Source organism: Trachypithecus francoisi, unplaced genomic scaffold, assembly GCF_009764315.1.
Source record: "Trachypithecus francoisi isolate TF-2019V2 unplaced genomic scaffold, Tfra_2.0 Lachesis_group13, whole genome shotgun sequence".
In the NCBI taxonomy this organism is placed as follows: Eukaryota; Metazoa; Chordata; class Mammalia; order Primates; family Cercopithecidae; genus Trachypithecus; species Trachypithecus francoisi.
The window spans coordinates 40,784,954-40,797,536 of record NW_022681458.1 but is presented as its reverse complement, the minus strand read 5'-3'; the positions used below and the strand labels follow the sequence as shown (position 1 = coordinate 40,797,536).

At 44.5% G+C, this 12,583-nt stretch overlaps 1 protein-coding gene across 1 annotated transcript in view; it reads left to right on the top strand.

Moving 5' to 3' along the window:
- The window catches only part of LOC117095238 (aldehyde oxidase 4-like), a 73,392-nt gene extending 60,809 nt beyond the window's left edge, over positions 1-12,583 (top strand). Inside the window, 7 exon segments of the mRNA XM_033232026.1 lie at positions 3,080-3,154; positions 4,695-4,747; positions 5,256-5,370; positions 5,552-5,617; positions 8,879-9,064; positions 10,949-11,116; positions 12,530-12,583. Coding sequence (XP_033087917.1) covers positions 3,080-3,154; positions 4,695-4,747; positions 5,256-5,370; positions 5,552-5,617; positions 8,879-9,064; positions 10,949-11,116; positions 12,530-12,583 — 717 coding nt within the window.

The following is a 12,583-nucleotide window of genomic DNA, read 5'->3' as shown; positions in this document are numbered from 1 at the left end:
TCATATATCGTATGAACCATGGCTTCCCAAAGTATGCTCCTTGGGGTAGCGGTCCCATGAAATGCTTGGTGGAAAAAACAAAGAATTCTACAGTCAACAGATTTGGAAAATGTTGCATCCTTACTGTATCCCACTCACAGAGGCTTCTAAGGCATATTGCACTTTTTTTTTTTTTTGAGATGGAGTCTCGTTCTATTGCCCAGGCTGGAGTGCAGTGGTGCAATCTCAGCTCACTGCAGACTTCACCTCCCAGGTTCAAGCGATTCTCCTGCCCCAGCCTCCCAAGTAGCTGGGATTACAGGCACTTGGCACCAGGCCTGGCTAATTTTTGTATTTTTAGTAGAGACGTGGGTTTCACCATGTTGGCCAGGCTGGTCTCAAACTCATGACCTCAGGTGATCCACCCGCCTTGGCCTCCCAAAGTGCTGGGATTACAGGCAGGAGCCACCACTAAGGCATATTGCATATTAAAGGCTCTGAGAAGTTTTGCAGTAGAGAAATCTGCTCAAGGAAAATGCTCTGGAAAACTCAAATTTTCATAAAACCATGTAAATGACTGAGTCAATTTTTCCACCTTTCATCCAGATGTTAATTGCCTTGCAAGCACACGATGCAAAGAGACACCCAATAAACAACTAGCTATGATCTCAGGCATGGTAAGACAGGGACACCCCAAAAAATGAGGAAACAAAAACATTTTTTGAAAATTTTCTGTATTTGATGATGATTTTTGATGAGTCATCATATGAAAGTCATAAATTTGTGTGACTTCACAATTATTTTATTAATTCAGCATGGGTTTAACAAACATTTACTGAGGCTTACCAGGTGTCAGATCCTGTTTTAAGCACTAGGGGTGTAGCAGTATCACATTCTGGCAGACAGTAAATAAATGCATGAAACTGTTACTGTGAAGAGTGCCATGTGACGCTCCAAGGCACTTGCAGGAAACAGCGTCACGCCTTCTCCTCCCAAGGTTGGTTCAAGTTCCCTCTGTGGGCTTCCCCTTTCTTTCCCCTGAATAAAATCTACCTAGAGCTTTCTATTTACTCTAAGATCATTAAAACTCCACGGATCACTTTTATTCACAGAAATAACCTCATTTCAATAATTAAAATGTCTAGTCCAAAATTCCAAAATGTACTTCAAATTGCAGTGTCTCTGCTACCTCCCATCAGGGTCTGCAGGTAGAAAGGGGGTGGAGGTGGCTTCTCCCCAACTCCCTCCCTGTACTTTTTGCGCTCCCCTCCAGCTTCTTAACCTACTTTTCAGACCCCTGTAGAGTCAGAGGAGAGAAGGGCATAGAGGTAAAAAGCAGAAAAGACCTCACCTGGCTGGCATCAGTGTAATCTGGCCATTATACATCTGATGCCTTCTGAGAGTCCCTCCCGGGCGTCTTGGGCATGGGCAGGTCCTCTCCTCTGGCTTTAGCCTCTTGTGCCCTGCCCCAGCTCCACCTGAGCGGCAAGTCCCCTCCAGTCTCTTTCTATTGAGGCACTTCACCCTTTCCAGGAAGGCCTTATAGATGAGTTCCTTTTCAAACCTGGAGATTAGAGGTCAGAGGAACTGGAGGGAGGGACCAGGTTGTAGGGTCCAGGAGGGAGTTATTGCTTAATGGTTTTAGAGTTTCTTTTGGAGTTGATAAGGAAGTATTAGAAACAGATAGCGGTGATGGTTGCACCAAAAAAAAAAATGCATGTAAGAATAAGATTGTTTTTACAATGGATACAGTTCAAATTACGACATGAAAAATTATTTTAGGACTATGTGAACATTGCCAAGCCACCTTTGAAACAAAGTAAAATTCTTCATCTGGAGTCCAAAAATGTAGATGTAGGAAAACTCTAAAGGGAACAGAAGCCTTTCCGTACACTGGCTTCCATCTGGCTTGGGCAGAAACGCACCCAGCAGATTGAGAGAGTGCTCCTTGGAATGCAAAGGGTGAAGATTGGTCCTCTGCGTGTCCTTCAGACAGCCTGCAGCTCCTCGGTGGGCTTGCATGGTGGGTTGATTATGAAGAGCTTTCAAGGCTCACCAAGACTCACAGCAACCCAAGTTTCTAGACTTTTTTCAGCCAACAATCACATCAGATTTTCAAAAGAAACATACAGCAGAAGCTGAGGGGGGTTTTTTTGGTTTGTTGTTGTTGTTATTTTTGGTTCTTTTTTTGAGATGGGGTCTCATTCTGAGGCTGAGATGAATAAGTAAAAGCAGAGATCTGAATGGATTTTTACTGGAATTACAAGTGGAAGCCATGCTGGGGTTCACAGACACTCAGGAGTCAGCAGGTGTAATCTCAGGAATCCAAGGTTTTACTTCAGTAATTTTTATGTTCGTTTTAATGATAAACTTTTAAAACTTAAAGTAAGCACAGGTATATTTCGTATCATCCAAATGATTGCTTTATCACTGAATATTGCTGTGAGATCTCTGTCCGCATTTGGGACCAAGAGTATCCTTTGTGCCAAAGCAACAAGAGCAGAGATGGACTTCATATGTAAATGATGTTTCCTTGCCCCATGGAGAGCGGACGATGGCAAGAAATAAAATGCAAATGAATATAGGGGTGATTTCAGTAAGAAGAGTGGGGAGAAAATCAATCCATCCACTAGCACATAATAGGCATGTCAAACTCCAAAGTACCTGTGCCACAGCAGTCAATACTTTTTCCATATTCCAAGCAGCAATTTAGCTCCAGAAAACATCATGGATCAACTAAATTAATGTTGTTATTCTGAGTTTTATTGGCGTGTAGATGGGTACGCACACTCTGTGATTATGTTTTTGTTTTCTAGTTATAAAAGAGCTACAACTCTAAGGAGACTCTACCCAGCTTCATGTTAGCATATATTACAACATTATAATAAAAATAATTTTAAATCAACACTGCAGTATTCACAGAATGTGTTTTCCTTTGAAGAGATTCCATGTCTTACTTAAGTTTAGGAAACCCTGCCTAGATGACTAGGAAGCAGGTTCACCAAACTGATGGTCTGCATTTGAATCAATTTAAAGAGTTAACATTTTGCTATTCCTTGTGCCTTTTATTTCTGACATTATTTCAAATGTTTATTTTTAGAATGCCTGCCAAACTCTTATGGCCCGTCTTCATCCCATCATCAGGAAAAACCCTAAAGGAAAATGGGAGGATTGGGTGAGTTCTCTACATTATCCCTTTCCAGAAAGGCAACTACATCCAGATAGGAAACAGTCCTAGACGCATGGGCTGAAGGGTGGTGCCCCTTCAAGAAACAAAGCATGTACTGGCATTTAGTTCTATTTTTTCAAAAGGGTAAAAGAGATGACTGTATACATTGAAACCTGGCTTTATTTCAGAGCCTCGTTTCTCACTAAGCATAAGAGCAGGACAGGCTCTAAAGTAAGGCATACCTAGGGCTGCTGTCCCTGTTTCATCACCACTAGCCTATGGGGCAAGTCACTTACACCATCTGAGTCTGTTTGGCTGCTGTAAAAAAAAAAAACAAAAACAAAAACAAAACAATGCTGTAGACTGGGTGGCTTATAAACAACAGAAATTCATTTCTCACAGTTCTGGAGGCTGGGAAGTCCAAGATCAAGGCCTCTGCAGATTTGGTGTCTGGTGAGGGCTCGTTCCCTGGTCCACAGATGGGGCTTTCTTGCTGTGTTTTCCCAGGATGGAAGGGGCAAGGTAGCTCTCTAGGGCCTCTTTTATGAAGTCACTAACTAAACTCATTCATTAGGGCTCTGCCCTCCTGACCTAATCACCTCCCAAAGACCCCACCTCTTAATACCCTCACCCTGGGGGATTGAGATGTCAACATAAGAATTTTGAGCAAACACAAACATTCAGACCATAGCCTCAGGATCGTGGAGTTTTCTTACCTGTACAATAGAGATAATAGTCGTCCTAAGATCAAAGGATTGTTGAATTTCTAATAATAATAGTTATTATTACCATCTTGATTATTATTCCCCACTCCTGTACAGTTTACTCCAGCAGGAAAACTGACATAATCATATATTGAGACAGCCAAATTATTTGGGAACAAAGCAGGGTAAAAATGCCTATGTACATACCTATATAGAAGTACCTAAATATAGCCTAGCCCTCTCCTAATTTAAAGAGCCAAAAAGTGGCCGGTCACAGTGACTCACACTTATAATTCCAGCACTTTGGGAGGCTGAGGCGGGTGGATCATTTGAGGTCAGGAATTCAAGACCAGCCTGGCCAACATGGTGAAACCCCATCTCTACTAAAAATACAAAAATTAGCCAGGTAGTAGTGGCATGTGCCTGTAGTCCCAGCTACTCGGGAGACTGAGGGAGGAGAATCCCTTGAGCCTGGGAGGTGGAGGTTGTGGTGAGCCAAGATCCGGCCACTGCACTCCAGTCTGGGAGAGAGCGAGACCCTGTCTAAAAAAAATTTTTTAATTTAAAAATCAAAAAAAAAATGCAAAAAGTGTGAAAAATAACAAACTTTACACTGTGCAGCAGCCCTACAAAACACAGAGTCCCAGAGTACAGCTAGCAGCTGCCCTTAAGAACCTCTCTTGAAAAGCATGACCTGTAGCTTGTACCCAGGCCTAAGTCTCGCTGCAGGGAAGTGTGGGTGCAGACCTTGGGACAAACAAGAGAGGGCAAGCCTAGCATGGAAGGCATTTCCATTACTTCCCCCAAATTTATATTTTTTTGTAACTCATCATCTCTTTCAGATTGCAAAAGCCTTTGAAGAATCCATCAGTCTCTCAGCTACTGGATATTTCAAGTAAAGGGCATTTTTACTTTGGTTTAAACTACACTTGGGCAGGGGTGATGCACACTCATCAGTCTGGACAGATGTCCAGATAGTGCCGGAGCTCTGCTGTGCCCAGTGTTAACCCCTTAGTCATGGGATCGTGGAGGGTAGGGAAGGCGATCTGGGGGAGGGCCAGGGGCTGGGGACTATCCAGAGGCAGCAGCTGTTCAGCAGCCCAGAGGGACACCATAGCTGTCTCTACATGCCCTGGCCCATCCCAGGAACTGTGCACTGGAGGGCAGGGGTCCAATACCGGCTGGTCTTCTCCCTGTGTCTTCGGTGGAGCCTTGCGGCCCTGACCTCATGATCCTTGCAGGAGAAGGTGGGGAGGCCTCCAGCCACTGGGTGCAGACGCTGCCTGGAGCCCCTGTGGGTCAGCCCTTCTGCTCTGCTCATCTCCAAGATTTCGCACCTTGGGGTGATTCAACCACAAGGGGGGAAAGTGCCTCTTCTCCTCACTCCTGATTTCTCTTCTCAGAGGCTACCAGACAAATATGGACTGGGAGAAGGGGGAGGGTAATGCTTACCCGTATTATGTTTATGGAGCAGCCTGTTCTGAGGTTGAAGTCGACTGTCTCACGGGGACTCATAAGGTAAAGACTGATGTTTCTATTCCATCTTCAGTGTAAACACTAACACTGTAAAGAATAATCAATGTTGTAAATAACAATAAACTCGATCCTCCCAATGAAAAAGTAGGGACAGGTATATAATTTTAGTAAACATCTATTTTAAACAAGTAATATTTTCCATTATCTATTTTATCTGGCACAGCTTCTTAGGACCGACATCTTCATGGAGGCCGCTTTCAGCATAAACCCAGCCCTGGATATTGGACAGGTGTGTGATTCCAGAACCACCCCACAGGGACTTTTGCTCAATCCCATTTAGCAGCTATTCATTCAGAATACTATTTTCCAACATGCTCTAAACCTTTTTGGGGGGATGGAGTTTCACTCTGTCACCCAGGCTGGAGTGCAGTGGCGCAATCTCAGCTCACTGCAACCTCAGCCTCCCAGGTTCAAGTGATTCTCCTGCCTCAGCTTCCTGAGTAGCTAGCATTGCAGGTGTCCACCACCATACCTGGCTAATTTTTGTGTATTTAGTAGAGATGGGGGTCTCACCATGTTGGCCAGGCTGGTCTTGAACTCCTAGCCTCAAGCAGTCCTTCCACCTCGGCCTCCCAAAGTGCTGGGATTACAGGCATGAGCCACCGCACCCCGCCATGCTCTAAACCTTGTTCATATCGAGTGCAAGTATTCTGTAATACATATTGTATATTATGCACATACATACACACACATAGATAAAATACTGAAAGTAAATTCAAGAAAAAGTTATTGGTTTACCTACATGGCAGGAATATGTATGATTTATTCTGCTTTATGATTCTCTGTGTTTTCTAAATTTTCTTCAATTAGCATTGATATGTTCATAATTAGAACATTACATCGATAAAATAAAGTTACATTAGTGTTCATATTAGTATTGAGTTTAAACAGACTATACAACTTACAGAAATTTAAGAAAAAAGAAATGTTTAAACACAATTTCCTCCGCTTACTGAATTTAATTCTGATTTTTATCTTGCAAATAAATAAAATTAACTCACTCAAAGTCTTTTTAAACTTGGCGTTGAAACTTTCCCAGCTATTGGCATAGCCTTGCTTTTTTCTAGCCCTGTTACTCAAAGTGGGGCCAACAGACCAGCCGCATTGGCTCATCCTAGACCTACTAACCAGCTCCCAGGTGAGGCCAAGACAGCTGGTCTACAGTCTGCACCTGAGTAGCAATTGGGAGCACTTGAATAGCCTGGCTTCAAACTCTGACATATGGTGCTTTCATCTGCCAGCAGCTTCTCACCATCCTAGGTCCTAAGAGACTGGTTTACCTCGCTAGCTGGGCTGATGGGCTTTATAAGGACAATTTGATTGGTCCCCCAGTGTTTCTCAAAATATGGCCCTTAGACACTGCAACAGAAGCACCTGTAATGCTTATTGGAAACACAAATTCCTGGGCCCACCCCAGGCCCAGATGTACTCCATCATAACTGTGCCAGGCTGTTATGGCCTAGCACAATTTTGTTAGGTAAAAATTGCTCTCAAGCCTGTAAGTTTGAGAACTACTGCTAACCCCAGGCCCTACCTCCTCTCCCCATTTCTCTTCCCCTCCTCCCAGCTAACTCCTGCCTTGTTATTGCTTAAGCAAAGGCAAAAAGGAAGATGATCAGGAAACCTCACATTTGCCCCATCAGAAAAGGAAAGAAAACCAGAAGTGTGTTAGGCTGAATCTCTTGGGCTTTTACCTATTCCTTTAGAGACATGCATTGTTATTTCTAAATTTAGCATTTAAATTTACTTACCTTATTCTCACATTTTGTGTTTTAATAAAATGGAAACTTTAACTTTCCAATTTGTGAACTCTCCGATTTTTTTAAAAGGCCACTTTAAAAGCAACCTTTTTCCTGGAGCATAAATGTATGTAAATAGAGCTCATCATGGCTTTTAATAAATATAGTTATTTCTTCCAATCTACCCTGTTTAGCATGATCTACTCTTCTTAGTAACATAAAGAAAAGTCAGCTGGGCACAGTGGCTCACACCTATAATCCCAGCATTTTGGGAGGCCAATGTGGGTGGATCACCTGAGGTCAGGAATTTGAGACCAGCCCGGTCAACACATAGTGAAACCCCATCTCTACTGAAAAAAATAAAAAACTTAGCTAGACGTGGTGGCACACACCTGTAGTCTCAGCTACTTGGGAAGCTGAGCAGGAGAATCACTTGAACCTGGGAGGCGGCCGTCGCAATAAGCCAAGATCGAACCACTGCACTCCAGCCTGGGTGACAGAACAAGACTCCATCTCAAGAAAGGAAGGAAGGAAGGAGGAAGGGAGGGAGGGAGGGAGGGAGGGAGGAGGAAGGAAGGAAGGAAGAAGGAAGGAAGGAAGGAAGGGAGGAAGGGAGGGAGGGAGGGAAGGGAACGGAAGGGAACGGAAGGGGAGGGGAGGAGTGAGGAGGGGAGGGGAGGGGAGGGAGGGGAGGGGAGGGGAGGGAAGAGGAGGGGAGGGGAGGGGAGGGAAGAGGAGGGGAGGGGAGGGGAGGGGGAAAAAAGTCGAGAAATCCAGATATAATGAATTACAGTGTCCTAATTCTATTTATTCTATGTCGTATTCCCTCAATGTTAACTTCTTTTTCACCTACTTCTATAGACATTTATGGAGAACCTATGTGCCAGGCACCATGCTAAGAACAGAATATAAGAGAGCCAAGCCTGAGATGCTCATAAGCTAGTGGGAGAGAGGAGGAGAGTGAGAGTGAGAGGTGAACAATGAAATGCCCTCCAAGCTCCGCCACAGGCAGGAGTGTGTTCCAGGTGCAGTGAGCCTGCAGGAAGCAGTTCCTAAATCCAGCCAGGGAGTGCTGGGAGGACCTTAAGATACCAGAGGGGCCCTAATCCTTTAGCTGAAACATGGAAGAGGAATAGGAGTGTGCCAGGTGGACAAGTTGAGGTGGGAAGGGGTGAAGACAGTCAGGAGAAACTGTATTTACCAAGACTCAGAGATGAGAAAGAAGCTGGTAGGTTTGGAGAATTAGCAGGAACGTAGCCAATGTCAGGCACCCAGAGTATGGGGAACCCGAGGATGAGGCCAAGCAAGGTTGCAGGCACCAGTTCAAAAATGGCTTTCAAAAATGGCTTACTGGCTGGGTGCGGTGGCTCGTCTGTAATCCCAGCTCTTTGGGAGGCTGAGGAGGGCGGATCACGTGGTCAGGAGTTCGAGACCAGCCTGACCAACATGGTGAAATCCCGCCTCTACTAAAAATACAAAAATTAGCAGGGTGTGGTGGTGGGCACCTGTAATCTCAGCTACTTAGGAGGCTGAGGCAAAAGAATTGCTTGAACCTGGAAGGCGGAGGTTGCAGTGAGCCAAGATCTCACCACTGCACTCCAGCCTGGGTGACAGAGCAAGACTCCGTCTCAAAAAAAAAAAAAAAAAAGAATGGCTTCTTATGATCCAGAGCTCCACATTTATTCACACTGTAATATTTATTCAACCAATATCAGGTTATATCCTATAACCTGTGAAATTTTTGGCTGTAGATTGAGGGAGCATTTATTCAAGGCATGAGATTCTATACCATAGAAGAACTGAAATACTCCCCAGAAGATGTGCTGTATTCTCGGAGTCCAGATGACTACAAAATCCCCACCGTCACTGAGATACCAGAAGAGTTCTATGTCACCTTGGTGCGTTCCCAAAATCCCATAGCCATCTACTCATCCAAGGTAAGAACTTAAACCTCTGTGTTAGTTGCCTGTGGCTGCCATAACAAAATACCACAGACCAGGTGGTTTAAACAACACCAATTTATTTTCTCACAGTTCTGGAGGCTGGAAGTCCGCCACCAAGGTGTTGGCAGGTTGGTTTTCTCCACGGCCTTTTTTCTTGGCTTGTAGTCAGCCATCTTCTTCCCATTTCTTCACATGATCCTCCCTCTGTGTGTGTCCGTGTCCAAATTTCCTTTTCCTATAAGGACACTAGTCATGTTGGATTGGGGCCTGCCTGAATGACCTCATTTTAACTTAATCATCTCTGTAAAGCCCTCATCTCCAAATACGGTCCCATTCTGCATGCTGGGGATTGGGACTTCACCAGATGAATTTGAGGAGGACACAGTTCACCCCATAACAACCTCCTTTTTCAAGAAATTATAAAACCATCCCCTGAATTTACTATGTCCTTTGAACTGCAAATCCCAAAAGGAGAAAGAGAAAAGAAAAGCATGCTTGTGGCAGAGTGACACTGACTCCAGAAGCCCAAGCTGGGTCTTCATGTTTTGCTAGAGATCAAGAAACAAATCTAAATCAAACAAGGGTCAATAAGGCAATGAACAACTTGGCTCATGAGGCTAAGTGCCATTGTGAGATAAACTAACACTGTAGGCAAATTCCATCCGCCCAGAGCTTTTCTGCACCCTTCCCACCTGTCCTCCAGACACAGTTCTTACTGACACTGCCTCTTCCACACCCTCTCCAAGTCAAAACGGGCTTTTAACCAACTTTCTTCCTGACTTTTTCCTCTGAGGTGTTCATAGCCATTGATACCTGAGGTGTTGGTGCCATGCTCCCTGGAGCAGAAGGCCTTCAACTGGCCCATAAAGACCTTGGCAAGAAACGGTTCTCAAATACAAGTGTGAGAAAAAACACAACTTCCCAAACTTATGTTCTGATCTGAGCCCACATCTGGACAGATAGGTGGTAACTTTAACTTCAGATTTCCAGAGTATTCCCTCTTTCCTGGGAGTAGGTCACGATTGCTAGGAAAGCGAGACTTCCTGTCTGAGTGGTCTCTGTCTCCATTTCTACACCAGACTTTGGCCAAGGGCATTTCTAAGCTGGCCCAGCACAGCACACAATCCTGCCACTTGGGGTCTAGCTGCCTCCCTGCCAGTTCTGCTCCAACTAGGGAGCCAGACCCCTCGACTCTCACCCCTTCTTCCAGCCTCAGAGGAACCCCTCTGCCTACTGGCCCCCTTTCTCCCTCCATATTTGCCTCAGAGGAACCTGGAATTTTGACAACAACCAAAGCCTGGGGAAGCCTTTATCTGCTTCCGGCCTTTGTCTCATCCCTCCACCAGGGCCCTGGACACAGATCACAGACCAGACCACCTGGAAGAAAGCAAAAAGAAAAATCAGTACAAAAAAGCATTGGTGAATCATTTGAAATATAATGTCACCATAGTGGTAACTCGAAAGCATCCAATCTATGCCGGCAAAGTTAACACACACGAAAAGAGGCAACCACCTCTCACTGTCTTTCAAGTTCAACTACAAAGGCTGTGGTTGTTTCATTTTGGCCTTGAGTTAGACACAAATGTTCTGGAGCCAGAGTTGGAGCATCTTACAGGGCACCAAAGGCAATGGGCCTTTGTAGCCCCTCCCCTCACATCAGCTGATGTGGTATTTTAATTAACTCAGTAACCAAATTGCATTTTCACCAGCTACTCTGAGGTGGACACCCAAATCACCATGCAGGGGAATTTGATTCTGGCAATTTGGAAGCACTCCACTCTGAGGATTATAAAGCCAGAGAAGAATGTGTGTGTGTGTGTACACAAATTAGTCCTAAAAGAACCACGCATTCCTGACAGCCTTTTGTTTTTCTCTCAGGGATTGGGTGAGGCTGGAATGTTCTTGGGGTCCTCCGTGTTGTTTGCCATACATGACGCAGTGGCTGCTGCCCGCAGAGAGAGGGGGCTGGCCAAGACCTTCGTCCTGAGTAGCCCGGCAACCCCTGAGATGATTCGGATGATGTGTGTGGATCAGTTCACCGACATGGTAAGGGAGGTCCCTGTTGTAGTCATGGACTTTCAGGTTGTTGGTATGGATCTGATAACCATGACAATATTACAGGGCAGGTTCATCTTTTTCAATGAAAATTCTCATTTTGCCTTCACCTGCCACTTCATATGCTCTTTTTCTTCTTTTTTTTTTTTTTCGAGACAGAGGCTTACTCTGTCACCCAGGCTGGAGTGCAGTGGCACGATCCTGGCTCACTGCAACCTCTGCCTCCCGGGTTCAAGCAATTCTCCTGGCTCAGCCTCCCAAGTAGCTGGGATTACAGGTGTGTAACACCACGCCCGGCTAATTTTTGTAGTTTTAGTAGAGACGGGGTTTCACCAGGCTGGTCTCGAACTCCTGACCTTGTGATCCGCCCACCTCTGCCTCCCAAAGTGCTGAGGTTACAGGCATGAGCCACTGCACCCAGCCTCCGTGTGTGCTTCTTAACAACTGCAAAGTGAGCAAGCCTCTTCAAATTATGATTTGATTCTTTCAGACCCCAAAGAAAAACACACTCAATCGAGCCAGTGTTAATAGCAAATGGACATGGTAGGTTGCTTCTTTAAACATTTAATCAAAATGTAGCTGCTGTGGCATTTTGATTACCTCAGTAACCAAATTGCATTAACTAGATATCTGATCTGGTCAATCATGCAGAAAGTATTTGTTAAGCCAACTAATAAAAATAACTTAAATGAAAATATCAAGTCACTGGGCACACCTTGATATGCCTTGTAATCACAGAATACACTTCCACTTTCCAGGGCTAAAAATATACCCAGAACTAGCATCTGAGCCTAGTCCTCTACTGAACTGCTTACTGTAGCCCTAAGTGAGACTTTGGTATAAAATTAGATTGCACGTTATGACTTGAAAATTACAGGGCTTCTGAGTAAGTGGCATCTTATCCCAAAAAGAAGTTTATGAGGATAAGGAGGTTTATGACTCAAGGACTGAAACAAATATGAGAATTATATACTTTTGACATTAATAAAATGGACATTGACTTGTTCATTTTTAAAAAACATGATTGTCTTCTGGCCAGGCATCATGGCTCACACCTGTAACTCCAGCACTTTGGGAGGCTGAGAAGGGCAGATCACTTGAGGCCAGGAGTTTGACACCAGCCCGGCCAACATGGTGAAACTCCATCTCTACTAAAAATACAAAAACTAGCCAGGCATGGTAGTGCATGCCTGTAATCCCAGGTACTCAGGTTACTGAGGCACAAGAATCACTTAAACGCAGAAGGTAGAGGTTGCAGTCAGCCAAGATCATGCCACTGCACTCCAGCCTGGGCAACAGAGCGATTCTGTATCAAAATAATAATAATTTGACTTCTTAATTACAGCATTTTTAGTAGAATAACATTTTATTAACAACTATCTTTCTTCTTTTGATCTTTTTTAGATTCCCAGAGATGACCCTTCAACATTTACACCTTGGTCCATCCGTGTGTCTTAA